The sequence below is a fragment of the Bombina bombina genome, chromosome 2, assembly GCF_027579735.1.
Source record: "Bombina bombina isolate aBomBom1 chromosome 2, aBomBom1.pri, whole genome shotgun sequence".
NCBI lineage: Eukaryota > Metazoa > Chordata > Amphibia > Anura > Bombinatoridae > Bombina > Bombina bombina.
Window position 1 is genome coordinate 96,614,678 of NC_069500.1, and position 15,148 is coordinate 96,629,825.

Here is a 15,148-nt window from a genome sequence, read left to right on the forward strand (position 1 = left end):
GCCTGCTTATTTTTACTTCCAAAATGTAGAACCTTACATTTTTCCGTATTAAATCTAATTTTCCATTCACTTGCCCATAGTTCTAATTTTAGCAAATCCCTTTGCAAAGAGAGTTCATCCTGCTCTGACCTAATGACCTTACTTAACTTAGTATCATCTGCAAAAACAGAGATGTCGCTATTTAATCCTTTCTCCAAGTCATTTATAAAAATATTAAAAAGAACAGGGCCCAGTACTGATCCCTGGGGGACACCACTGATTACCTTTGTCCAATCTGAGTATGATCCATTTACTGCTACTCGTTGCTCCCTATCTTTTATCCAGTTATTTATCCATGAGCTAACATTTTCAGCTATTCCCAGTCCCTTATTATTGTTTTTATATGTTCTTTATATATTATTTTATAAATTCAGCTATATAGCATCTACACAATATTATTTTCACAAAATTCTTCAGTTGATTGTACACTATAGGAAATCTACATCATTCACTACACAAAATTATTTTCACTAAAAATCCTTCACATAATAAATCTACACTTTTAGCGCAATCTTATGGGTTAAAGACACATCCCCTCTAAATCACTTAGGTTCTTTAATAGGCAACACGCCGTCACATACAATAAAAAAACCAGGCACTTTTTGATAATCTCTTTACCAATACACCTATAAATAGCAGTATAAACCATTTTAAAAGGCACCACCTCTAAATGGTTTAATTTTCCTGCACACTCGGTTATATTCACATAATAAGTTTTATCATTCTTTCTTTGCACTTGTATACACCGGCCAATTTGGTCTCAGTAATAATTTTAAAATTTGCATCATTGAGTAATATATTGGAAAATTCTGTAACCCTTATAATTAAACTATATCCCTTAAGTGTATCACGCCCCTATATCCATACATATTCTTCTGATTATTCACATATATATAAGCTGGAAGGAGCTTATATTTATAGGGAGTTTGGGATTTGATAGCTCCAGCGCACTAAACACTCCAAACTAAATAATTGTAACTTTCCAATTTACTTTTATCACCAATTTTACTTTGTTCTTTAGGTATTCTTAGTTGAAAGCTAAACCTATGTAGACTCATATGCTAATTTCTTAGACCTTGAAGGCCGCCTCTAATTTGAATGCATTTTGACAGTTTTTCCCCACTAGAGGGTGTTATTTCATGTGTGTCATAAGGTAACATTGAGCTCACGCACATGAAGTTAACTAGGAGTCAGCACTGATGGGCTAAAATGCAAGTCTATCAAAAGAACTGAAAAAAGGGGGCAGTTTGCAGAGGCTTAGATACAAGGTAATTGCAGAGGTAAAACATGTATTATTATAACTGTGTTGGGTAATAAAGGGATTATCTACCTTTTTAAACAACAAAAATTCTGGTGTTGACTGTCCCTTTAAGATGCAACCCCCTTGTCTGTGTTGCACGGTAAATCAATGGTACAGGGTGTTTATATGGGGATAACATTTGAATGAGGTGGCTGAAACAGCACAGACCTTCTGTTACTATTTAGCTATTGGCAATTACTATTTACTATTTAGCTAGTGACAATTAAATGCATACAAAAGTGATGATAATATTCATTAGGGACATGTTTAAATTTTTTTCCAACGTCCTGAAAGGGCAGTCTGGTATTGCCTCTGTTTTGTATTAAAGGGATATGAAAGCCAAACATTTTCTTTCATGATTCAGATAAAGCATACGATTTTAAAGGGACTCTCAAGTCAAAACAAACTTTCATGCAGTTTTAAGACACTTAACAATTTAATTCCATTATCAATTTTTGCACAGTATTTTTAGATGCACAATTTCTGGGGAACAAGATTCTATTGAGCATGTGTACAAGCTCACAGGGTATATGTATATTAATCTGTGATTGGCTGATGTCTGTCACATGATATAGGGGGCTGGAAAATGTGAGAAAAAAACAATCTATTGCTAATTTTAAATTCAGAGTAGGTGTTAAATCATTGTCTTTTTATTATGCACACGTTAATTATGCAATCCTACTGCATTGAGTGGTCCTTTAAATAACTTTACTTCACTTATCTAATTTGCTTAATTCTCTTTTTATCCTTTTTTGAAGGAGCATCAATGCACTACTGGGAGCTTGTTGAACATGTTGGGTGAGCCAATAAGAAAAGACATCTATGTGCAAACACCAATCAGTAGCTAGCTCCAAGTAGTGCTTTATTGCTCCTTCAAAAAAGGATACCAAGAGAATTAAGCAAATTAGATAAGAGAAGTAAACTGGAAAGTTGTTTAAAGGACCAGTGTTGCATAACTGCTGCTATTAGGGGTCTGTAATCCCTGGATACCTCAATATCTAGTATTTATACCATCTCTTTAGTATGTTAGTATTCTTCCTCCTGCTATTATGACTGTTGCTGTAACATATGGTGAACGCCTGAGAAAAATGATCAACAATATGAATGATAAATCTTTGTGCAAGATGCTTGTTTCTTTCAGAAGAGAAGCAAGAGAACATAGGTTTGATGTTTGTATAAAGCTATATTTTAGAGAAGGCTTATGACATGCTATGCTAATAATCTTCTGTGTGCTGAATTATTCTGCACATACATTATGTGCAGTCAGTAATGCTCTGAAACTGTTATCAAATCCCCTGAAAACCTTGTGATGGATTTAGGACAAATTAAAATGCTTCCTATACTTGACTAAAACACACATAAAGGAAAATCCCAATAGCAAAAATATACAGACTAGAGAAAACTAACCTGCCAAAGTGCATTATAATTTCTGTTACAGTAGTGAAAAAGGCAGTTGGATTGTTATTAATTCATGTTACCAATACTTCAGCCTGAAGCTAACATTTCTGTTACCAGCCAGGAAAATGTGGGTTGTTGGTGTCTGGTTTATTCAATGTTTATAAGACTTCAGCTGCATGTTTCTCTACTACAGCTGTAATTTGAGAGGCTAGTTTGTTTTAGCCTTTAAAATTTGTTATTATAGTCCATTTGCTCTGCTGTTTCTGAATGCATTACAAACAATTTAGCTGTGCATTGTCATTGAAGAGGTGTTTTTTTTTTTCTCTTCAGTCCAGGTACACGTTCCCATCACTTCAGTTTGCTATAATTTTGGTTTGTTTAGGCTGAGTTTTTGATATTTTAAGTCTTTTAATGCTGATATCCAGAGTTACTGGCTCACTTCAAATAGTCTGTAAATTAAACTCTTACACATCTGTAACTCACAAACTTAGCTGGGAACTATGTTAACCCTGCGTGGGATTTGAAAAGCTTCTATCTGAATACAAATGTTCCTGTGCAATAAAGATAATAGTTAAATTGGCTAATTAAGGAGTGAATGTTAAAATATAAAATGTAATTGAATAAAAAACTTATAAAATTTAATATATAATATTTTAAACAAGGGAATGTGAATCAGTTTAAAGGGAAAGTTAAAGGGACGCTAAGCCCAATTTTTTTCTTTAATGATTCAGATAGAGCATGCAATATTAAGCAACTTTCTAATTTACTCTGATTATCAAGGTTTCTTCATTCTCTTGCTATCTATATCTTTATTTAAAAAACAGTACAGGGTATTGTAAAGTTTAGGAGCCGGTGCATTTTTTGTTCAGAACCTGGGTTATGCTTTTTTATTGGTGGCTAAATGTAGCCACCAATAAGCAAGTACTAGCCAGGGTGCCAAACCTAAATTGGGCCAGCTCCTAAGCTTTACATTCCTGCTTTTTAAACAAAGATATCAAGAGAACAAAGAAAATTTGATAATGGGATTAAATTAGAAAGTTACGTAAAATTGCATATATAAGTCTCTAACTGGCTGATGACTGTCCCATGAAACAGGGAAATAAAATGACGTTTTTACAAAATCTACTGCCCATTTAAAGGACAGTCTACACCAGAATTTGTATTGTTTAAAAAGATAGATAACCCCTTTATTACCCATTCCCCAGTTTTGCACAACCAACACAGTTATATTAATATACTTTTTACCTCTGTGATTACCTTGTATGTAAGCCTCTCCAGACTGCCCTCTTATTTCAGTTCTATTGACAGACTTGCATTTTAGCCAATCAGTGCTGACTCCTAGGTAACTCAACGGGCGTGATCACAATGTTATCTATATAGCACACGTGAACTAATGCCCTCTAGTTGTGAAAACATTTCAAAATACTTTCAGATAAGAGTCAGCCTTCAGGGCTAAAAAAATAGTATATGAACCTCTAGGTTTAGCTTTCAACTAAGAATACCAAAAGAACAAAGCAAATTTGATAATAAAAGTAAATTGGAAAGTTGTTTAAAATTGCATGCCCTATCTGAATTATGAAAGTTTAATTTGGACTAGACTGTCCCTTTAACCCCTTAATGACAACTGACGTACCAGGTACATCATGCAAAAAGGAACAGTTAATGACAATAGACGTACCTGATACGTCAGTTGTCTAACAGAGTGCTGGAAGCGATCGCAATTGCTTCCAGCAGCTCTCAGGGTATTGCAGTGATGCCTCGATATGGAGGCATCCTGCAATACCTTTTTAGAAGACTCCGATGCAGAGAGAGCCACTCTGTGGCCCTCTCTGCACCGGTAGCGATGGTGCCGTTCGTTGGTGGGTGGGAGCATAACAGGGAGGCGGGTGGGCGGCCCATCGCTACCCGGCATCCAGTTCCTGTAAGTGCAATGTGCACGCCGGGTGCCGGGAGCGTGCGGGGGTGTGCGTGTGTGCGTGTGCTCGCATTAGCCACTGACAGCAATGAGGAGGGAGAGGGGGGGGGAAGATTAAAAAAAAAATTAAATATAAAAGGATCTGGGAGGGGGATGGGGGTATTGTGGGGGGGCTGCTACACTACAGAAAAAAATAAAAATGCAAAAGAAAAAAAATACTTTTGTTTTTGGGGGCAAACTGGGTACTGGCAGACAGCTGCCAGTACCCAAGATGGTGGCAATTAGGTAGGGGAGAGGGTTAGAGAGCTGGGGGAGGGGGGATCAGGGAGGTTGGGGGCTAAGGCAGGGGTCCATCACAGCTAAAATATTTTATTATTTTTATTTAAAATAAAAAAAACTCCTTTTCTTTAGTACTGGCAAAATGGTGGGGACAATTGTGGGGTGGGGGAGGGAAGAGAGCTGTTTGGGATGGATCAGGGGGTGGGATGTGTCAGGTGGGATGCTGATCTCTACTCTTAAGCTAAAATTAACCCTGCAAGCTCCCTACAAGCTACCTAATTAACCCCTTCACTGCTGGGCATAATTCACGTGTGGAGCGCAGAAGCATTTAGCGGCCTTCTAATTACCAAAAAGCAACGCCAAAGCCATATAAGTCTGCTATTTCTGAACAAAGAGCACAAGCTGTTTGTAAATAATTTCATTGAGAAACCTAAAATTGTGAAAAATTTTAAGTTTTTTTTTTTTATTTGCTCCCATTTGGCGGTGAAATGGTGGCATGAAATATACCAAAATGGACCTAGATCAATACTTGGGGTTGTCTACTACACTATAGCTAAAATTAACCCTACAAGCGCCCTAATTAACCCCTTCACTGCTGGGCATAAAACACGTGTGGTGCGCAGCGGCATTTAGGGGCCTTCTAATTACCAAAAAGCAACCCCAAAGCCATATAAGTCTATTTCTGAACAAAGGGGATCCCAGAGAAGCATTTACAACCATATGTGCCATAATTGCAGAAGCTGTTTGTAAATAATTTAAGTGGGAAACCTAAAGTTTGTGACAAAATTTGTGAAAATGTGAACTTTTTTTTTTATTTGATCGCATTTGGCGGTGAAATGGTGGCATGAAATATACCAAAATGGACCTAGATAAATACTTTGGGTTGTCTTCTAAAAAAATATATACATGTCAAGGGATATTCAGGTATTCCTGAAAGATATCAGGGTTCCAATGTAACTAGCGCTAATTTTGAAAAAAAAAAAGTGGTTTGGAAAAAGCAAAGTGCTAGTTGTATTTATTGCCCTATAACTTGCAAAAAAAGCAAAGAACATGTTAACATTGGGTATTTCTAAACTCAGGACAAAATTTAGAAACTATTTAGCATGTTTTTTTTTGGTGATTGTAGATGTGTACCAGATTTTGGTGGTCAAAGTTAGAAAAAGTGTGTTTTTTTCCATTTTTTCCTCATATTTTATAATTTTTTTATAGTAAATTATAAGATATGATGAAAATAATGGTATCTTTAGAAAGTCCATTTAATGGCGAGAAAAACGGTATATAATATGTGTGGGTACAGTAAATGAGTAAGAGGAAAATTACAGCTAAACACAAACACAGCAGAAATGTAAAAATAGCCTTTGTCCTTAAGGGTAAGAAAATTGAAAAATGGTCTGGTCATTAAGGGGTTAAAATTCAAAGTAAGTACTATTGCACTGCCTTTTTATTATGCATTTACAGATTATGCAATTATACTGTATTTAATGTTCCTTTAAATAAAAATGTTAGTACTAAAGCCTGTGTACACGGGCCATTTTTTGCAGTACAGCGGTCCCACCCCTTGCTCTCTCCCCCTCTCTTTTGCTCTCTCTCCCCCCTCTCTTTTGCTTTCTCTCCCCCCTCTCTTTTGCTTTCTCTCCCCCCTCTCCTCTGCACTCTCTCTGCTCTCTTTTGCTCTCTCTCTACCCTCTTTTGCTCTCTCTCTCCCCTCTTTGGCTCTCTCCCCCCTTTCTTTTGCTCTCTCTGCCCCCTCTTTTGCTCTCTCCCCCCCCCTCTTTGGCTCTCTCCCCCCCCCCCTCTTTGGCTCTCTCCCCCCCCCCCCTCTTTGGCTCTCTCCCCTCTTTGGCTCTCTCTCCTCTTTGGCTCTCTCTCCTCTTTGGCTCACTTTCCTCTTTGGCTCTCTCTCTACCCCCTCTTTGGCTCTTTCTCCCCCCTCTTTGGCTCTCTTTCCCCCCTTTGGCTCTCTCCCCCCTCTATTTGGCTCTCTCCCCCCTCTTTGGCCCTTCTCCCCCCCTCTCCTGCTCCCTCTCTGGCTCTGTCTTAATTGAAAGCCTTTGCCTCTCTGGCCATGCCCCAATCGCGGCACCCCACCCGACCACGCCACATCACGACGACACCCGCCCGGCCACGCCCAGTCACGCCCCCATCGCGACGCTCCCGGCGGCCACGCTCCCTGACACTCCGCTTCAGCCTTGCTCTGTGCTGAGTGGTATGTTTGTCACGTGCAGTCTCTACTGCGCATGACTGCATCTGACAAACATACTTGGCCATTTATTATATAGGATTATTGTACAGCTGGGTTCTATATGTATCTCTCATAGGGAAAACAAACACTTAAAGGGATAGTGAACCCACATTTTTTCAGATAGAGCATGCAATTTTAAGCAACTTTCTAATTTACTCCTTATATCAATTTTTCTTCATTCTCTTGCTATATTTATTTGAAAAGCAAGAATGTAAGTTTAGAAGCTGGCCTATTTTTGGTTCACAACCTGGGTTGTTCTTGCTGATTGGTGGGGCTAAATGTCAGCCACCAATAAACAAGTGCTGTCCAGGGTCCTAAACCAAAAATTGTCTGGCTCCTTAGCTTACATGCTTTCTTTTTCAAATAAAGATAGCAAGAGAACGAAGAAAAATTGATAACAGGAGTAAATTAGAAAGTTGCTTAAAATCTCATGCTCTATCTAAATCATGAAAGAAAAAAAATTTTGGGTTTAGTGTCCCTTTAAAGTGATGGTAAATTGTAGCATTTCAAAGATGCTAGTATTTACCATTACTAAAAATAAATTGGACTTTCAGTCATCACTTTATAAGAAAGTGAGCTAAACGTACACTTTCCGTGAGCAGCCTCCTCCCTAAACTCAGCAGCTCCGGTGGCCCACGGCACAGTGCTATGGAGGTGACGTTTCCACCTCTAATCCACCTCTAAACCAATAGCTATGCTAGTATACAGAACAGTGCCATATGACTAGCATGGCTATTGATTTAGAGGTGGAAACATCACTTCATTGAAAAAAGAGTGCTGTGCCGTGGACGCTAGGATTTACCATCACTAAAAATAAATAGGACTTTTAGTCATCACAATATTTTTTTAATCTAAACTTTCTGTGCCACAGCCTCCTCGCTAAACTCAGCGGCTCTGGCCCTCCATGGTACAGCACTCTATTTTCAATGAGGTAACGTTTCCACCTCAAAACCAATAGCCCTGCTAGTCATATGGATCTGTTCTTTATGCTAGCACAGGTATTGGTTTAGAGGTGAAAACGTCACCACTGAGTTTCGCAAAAAGGCTGTGGCACAGAAAGGATAAGTTTAGCACACTTTTTTTATAAAGTGATGACTGAAAGTCCTATTTATTTTTAACTTTTAATGGCATTCCAACAACTCATTTCTGAAAATTAAACATTATTGCAATATACATTCATTATTTATTTCTCTTCCTTTTGCTGTAAAATACATCTGGAAATTTTACTTGCTCCACTTTCTCCAAGGGAGGCTTGGGTTAATACTTTTAGCAAATTTATTTGTGAGGTTTTGTTTACCCTCCACTTACCTCACATTCTCTGTGCTCATTTGCTTTTTAAAGGTGGAATATAAATTGTGCATCAACATTAATGATAGGAAAAGTATTATTTGCAATGGCAGTGAACTTACAAGGTAATTTATATGTTAATATTATTGTATATATATATAAATGCATATTTACATTTTGCTATTAGATAAAGATTAAAAAGGAATATATAAATAAAAAGAGAGAAGCGCTCAACCCTGGAACGAACAAAAGCATACTAGCTTGTTCTATGGCTAGTTACCACCCAAGAAGCAGCCTCTTTTTGCTCAACATGTGCTTTTTACAGAGAAGAACGTTCCTGAAGCATATCAGTCTGATCCTGACTTAACAGTACAGTCCAGCCCCGAAATACCAGGCAATCCCTCTCTGAACGAGAGAAGCAGCAAAACCCCAGACGTACGTTTCGGCCTATTGTGGGCCTCGTCAGTGAGGTGCAGCCATATCCCTCTAGGCACACTGAGCAATGGGTAGGGATGGGCGAATGTTTCTAAAAATTCAAAATTTAAAACGAATTTTGATACATTCGTTCGTTCAAATCGAATTTTGAATGTTTATATAACATTCTAACATTCTATTTTCGAATTTTTAAATAAAATTCGAAAATATTCGTTCGAATAATAGAATGTTTAGCTATGTATTCATTCAATTTAGAAATGTTATATTCGAATTTGAATGTGACATTCAAATTTGAAATAGTATATCTAGTCTACAACTGTGTTTAATAAATGTAATATTCGAATTTGAATGCAACATAATCTAATACTAATACCCAAGAAGCAGCCTCTTTTTGCTCAACATGTGTTTTTCACAGATAAGAACTTTCCTGAAGCATATCAGTCTGATCCTGACTTTACAGTACAGTCCAGCCCCGAAATACCAGGCAATCCCTCTCTGAACGAGAGAAACAGCAAAACCCCAGACGTATGTCTGGGGTTTTGCCATTTCTCTCGTTCAGAGTGGGATTGCCTGGTATTTCGGGGGTTGGACTGTACTGTGAAGTCAGGATCAGACTGATATGCTACAGGAAAGTTCTTCTCTGTAAAAGGCACATATTGAGCAAAAAGAGGCTGCTTCTAGGGTGGTAACTAGCCATAGAACAAGCTATTATGCTATTGTTCGTTCCCAGGTTGAGCGTTTCTCTCTTTTTATTTATAAAAAGGAATATATGTCTATTTAAATACATGTTAAATACATATTTTTTTAATAATTAACTAAGCTGAATCAGTGCTAAACCACCTTTAGGGAATAAAAGAGTACTGTCTTCCCCAGTCTCTTTCCTTTGGGTCAATTTACTAATGTGCGAGCAGACATGATACAATGTAGCGTATCATGTCCGCTGCACATCGATACATTTATCATTGCACCAGAAGTTCCTGTGAACTGCTGGTGAAATACCGCCCCCTGCAGAATCGCAGCCAATCGGCCGCTAACAGGGGGTGTCAATCAACCCGATCGTATACGATCAGGCTGATTTCTGTCCGTCGCTTCAGAGCAGGCAGACAGGTTATGGAGCAGCGGTCTGTAGACCGCTGCTTCATAACTTCTGTTTCCGGCTAGCCTTCCGTACGGAACTTGATAAATTGATCACCTTAACTGCACATGTCCAAGTAGAGTTCATGCTATATCTGTGTTTTAGATTGTGATTGGTTAGCAAAGGTTCTTTTGTTCTGAGGGACAGGGAGATCAGTTAAAAAAAAAAAATATATATGCTGATTTGACAAAACAAAGCTACATTATTCATTGTAAAATTCTTCTCAGATATGATGGCACATTGTTATGCAGCTTACAAGCTGTGTTAAAAGTCCATTTAACTTTAGTTATGACATCCGATTGACCACAGAATCTCTAACTTGTTTAATACTGTTGATATTTTAAGACTAAGTGGCCGAATTATCAAGCTCAGAATGGAGCTTAATGCCCCTGTTTCCGCACAAGCCTACAGGCTCGCCATAACTGGTTAGCCTGCTCTGAGGCTGCAGACATCAATTTGCTCCATCCTATACAATCGGGCTGATTGACAACCCCTGCTAGCGGCCAATCTGTAGGGGGCAGCATTGCACAAGAACTGCTGGTGCATTGATAAATGCCGACAGCGTATACTGTCGACATTTATCGATGTCTGTCAGACATGATCAGCTGAGCGAATCATGTCGGACAGACCGATGATAAATCGGCCCCTATGTATTCTTGCACCATCCATCATCAGAGTGCTAGAAAACAAAAAATCAACGTATGACTTTTAAATTAAGCTTTTGATACTTATACATTTGCTGTTACTAAATCTTGACATGAATCGAGAATATTGGGCTAGGTTACAAGTGGTGAGCTAATTGTTGAGCATGAGTTATTTCTTTTTTTGCGTGCATCTCAATTAGCACGGTATTATAAGTTTAAATTTAATGCAAGAGCGAGAGTGCAATTATATTTTAAGCTTGTTGGGTTAGTGCAACCGAAACCCTTGTGTAAAGTGTAGTGCGTTAAAAAAGTTGCATCAAACATAAACCTTGTGCACAAACCTTTTACTCTCAACTTATAATACACGTGCAAAAAGATTACTTCTAGAGAAATTTATGCTCGAGTGAAAGTAGTGAATAGCGCGTCACTTGTAATCTGGCCCATAGTGTTTTCTGAATAACATACTAGAATAGATCTTAAAGGTAATTACAGTTTAACATTTATACAAACATTAAATAAAACATATGTAAATTGAATGTCAATGTAATTAGTAAACAGCCAGATTACTGTAAAATGTGTTAATTTATTCGAGAAAAAGATTACTACACTCAGCTGGCATGATATGTTAGTACCGTTGTTAATTAACTTTACATACCATATTCATTATAGTAAAGACATAAGATTCCACATTGTCACTGCCATGGTATTCAATCATTTTGGTATCAACAACAACTAATGTCTCCACCCATCGTTCTTTGCTGACAGATCGTGGAGAAATCTTCCTTCCTTTTTCTTGTTTTCTCTCCCATTTCTCCCTCTGATGTTCTTGTTGGAGAACAGAAATCAAATTATCTAAAAGAAAAAAAAGATTTGATTATTATCAGAAATCTTAAATGAGTAATGGAGAAAATAAAGAACAAAATGAGTACAATTATAATTTGTCTTAAATACTGATTGTGTAATGTTGCTAAGGGAGCAGTGGGTTGTCTCCCATGTCTGTGCAGATGTTGCATTGCGCAGCTGTGTGCTTTTGCACAGCAGCAACACTTTTTAAATACAAAGCATGGACCTTTTTTGTCTGACTATTAGTCTCACTGTTAGTGTTTCTTATATATTATATCTTATGTATATTCTTCCTGCATTGGAATTCTCTTTCTCAGTTTGACTTGAACTTTGAATGCCTATTTTTGCCAATCTGCCTTTTGTTGCCAAACATCCTGCCAAAACCTGACCTTTAAAATGTCTAGCCCGATTTTTTGCTTTAGTATTTGACCTTCTGACTGAAATAGACCTGCAACTGAATAGCCCTGTTGTATACATTGGATTGCTCTCCTCTATTTGGCCTTCTGCCTCAACCAGATTTTGCAACTGACTAGCCCTATTATTTGCTTTGGAATGCTTTATTAGTGTCTGACTTTCTTACTGAACTGACCCTGCAACTAGCTAGCCCTATGGTATACTTTAGATTGTTCTGTTGGATTTTACTTTGTGCATGTGTATGGGTGTATACATATGTGGATATATATATATATATATATATCTGTGACAAAATATATTTATTTAGATTGTGACGTTTCGGGACCAACAGCGTCCCTTACTCTGACAAACGTTTGTCAGAGGAAGGGACGCTGTTGGTCCCCAAACGTCACAATCTAAATAAATCTTTTGTCACAGAAGACCAGTGAGTGCTTATTCCTGCTTCAGTTTATCTATCACTTCATAGCACCCTGGCAGATACCACTGATGGTGAGAGTGCATACACACTTCTGTTTTGTATATATATATATATATATATATATATTGGAATTAGATTTGTTGTTTTAACAAAGGTATAATGACCATATATAATTATTTCTCAGTTTCTTTATTAGAATGCAACCAGAAAATAGTAAAAAATCAGCTTCTATAGGCTAAAGTAGCAAATATTTACTGTGACCTCCTCTTTACACTTGAGCAATAGCAGGTACCTGGCTGTCGTAAACCTAAATGGAATGGAACCCTAATTAATGTCATTGCCTACACCTGTATTTGTCTTACTATTTCATGACGAAATGTCTGCTGTAAAAATGTCTATTACGCTACCGTCCCAGTCCTAGGGGACGGTGGTGACAGACTTGAATTCACCCATGGAAGGCAGTGTGGTATGGATCTGTCACCCTAACATCAGCTGTGCCGGGCTATATCCTGTGGCTTGAATAGGAGTCACCCTATAAGCTAGGAGAGCTAAATAGGGTTCTGATTACTTCAAAATAAACTTGGTGGTTTGAACTGCCCTCTAAGCCATTCCATTGGCCTGTGAGTAATGCAGACTTGAAGTAGAATGAAGGAAATCGTATTCACTGCAGAAGGACTGAACTCCATGGAAGTAAACTGCATCCCATTATCACTCACTAACTCCAGTGGTATGCCCCACTGGGCGAACATGCTTTTAAGGCAGGTGATGACAACCAGACTAGTTGCTTCACTTAGTGGTGCGATTTTAAGGTACCTGGAATAGTAGTCGACAACAACCAGAATTTTTTTTTATTGAGTTCACACAGATCTGGGGTAGACATTAGGGGTGCTCAATTGTGACTTTGTTGTTATATCCTAACGCTCGGAATGTCCTGCTGCTTTTCTATAGACCTTGGTGCCTGTCTGGTCATTTATACTGCTGCCCATCTACTCCCGAAGGTGTTTCCCATAGAAAATAATAGTGAATGCATTTTATTAACAAAATGAGCCAGTGTACTAATCTCAGACAGAACAATAAAAAAATATTGTGATGAATGATTTGTCAGAAACAAAATTTCTCTCCCTGTAGTGGTCAAACATAACATGGATTAACGTAGCAAGAAGAAATCCATTAAGATAAATGTCATCACAAAAGAATATGATTAGAAACCACAAGAAGATTGTAAAACTAACAAGTAAAGAGAGTACATTACAGACAAGTGACAGTAAAGATACTATTATGTTTAAACCAATCTAAAAAATAAAACAAAATATTATATGTAAAAGAATTTGCAGCTTCTATAGATAAATAAGAAAAATATACTCAGCAATGAATATAGCAATATGGCACTAAAATAGCAACAATGCACCAAATAAGTTGGGCTCGATTTAGCAAGCAGTGGGTTGTTGCTTTGGAGGCCCATCGTTTCAGGATCGCGAACAGATAAGAAGCAACGGTAGTAAGAATGCTGCTCCTTAACCTGTCCATCACATAAAAGGTGCGGATTGAAATCATCCTGATCTGATACGATCAGGATGATTGACAGGTCCTGCTAGTGGCCGCAGGTGAGCAGGGGGCGGCATTGTGCAGACGTATCTGGTGAAATGCTTGTGCAATGTTAAATGTGGATGATGTATGTTATCTGCCCGCAGTGATGTCCAGCGGTTGATGATTTGCTACAATGAATCATGTCCGCTCAACAGTTGTTAAATGGAGCCCATTGTGTTTAAATAAAATAACATGACTGTGCCTGCACATGCCAGATGCACACTCTCTTGCAAGTCTTTGGACTAGCATCCTCATTGACTGATTAAAGTCTCTTTATAGCGGGTTGTGAATACTTAAGAAATTTTGAGGTAAAATATCTTTCTTTTTTACATAGAGATGTTCAGGTGATATTTTACTAGTCAGCTTTTTACAGCTATGCTGCATTACTTTCAAGTGCTTCAACATTTCGATATCATGTCCCTGTAAGTAATTAATAATTTTCCTATTCAGTTTAAGAAAGTTTAGTATGAAATGTCACTAGATTTCAGTGAAATCTCATTAGATCACAGCAAAGTATTGCATGACCTCAGGACTACTGATGCTGATTGGCTATTTTTTTCCCAACTTGTAGCTGAATAGCAGCTGAAGTATAACTGTTCACAGAGCACTTACTCAGGTGAGCTGTAGAAATTTTGAGGTAAAACGTCTTTCATTTTTACATAAAGATTTTCAGGTGATATGTCAGTTTTTTTTACAGTTATGCTGCATGACTTTTAAGTATTATGTGTCTTTAATAAAAAAAAACACTATTTCTGATAATAACTTTTTAGCCATTTCAATACATTTCAAACAATACCTGCATTTAAAATCCAAAGCTAGGAAGCTACAGTGTGGCAAGATATTGATGAACATTTATGCAACTCGGTTGTTAAGTGCAAGTATTGTTTGTATATTGAAAAGGCTAGATCACCATTATATGTATGTACTGAGTTATTATTAGGTAAAGGCTATTTCTATTTTTCTTCATAAAAAAGGAGAAGAGAGTAGTAAAAGAACTTAATACCAGAGTGATGCATAATAGACAAACAATGCTTCTATGGAAAATTGAAAACATTTCCCCCAGCTCCAGAACGTTTTATACCATATAATATGGTGAATATATAAAAATTGTCATAAAAACACACAAATTCATAACCATACATACAGATGTAATTAAAGAACAGCCCGGGCGACGGCTGGAGCAGAGGGCAGTTTGACCCCCACTTTGCGGGA

At 37.7% G+C, this 15,148-nt stretch overlaps 1 protein-coding gene across 1 annotated transcript in view; it reads right to left on the minus strand.

Moving 5' to 3' along the window:
* The window catches only part of ADAMTS12 (ADAM metallopeptidase with thrombospondin type 1 motif 12), a 1,263,798-nt gene that overhangs the window by 750,329 nt on the left and 498,321 nt on the right, over positions 1–15,148 (minus strand). Inside the window, exon 4 of the mRNA XM_053701185.1 lies at positions 11,330–11,526. Coding sequence (XP_053557160.1) covers positions 11,330–11,526 — 197 coding nt within the window. The remainder of the gene's footprint in view (positions 1–11,329; positions 11,527–15,148) is intronic.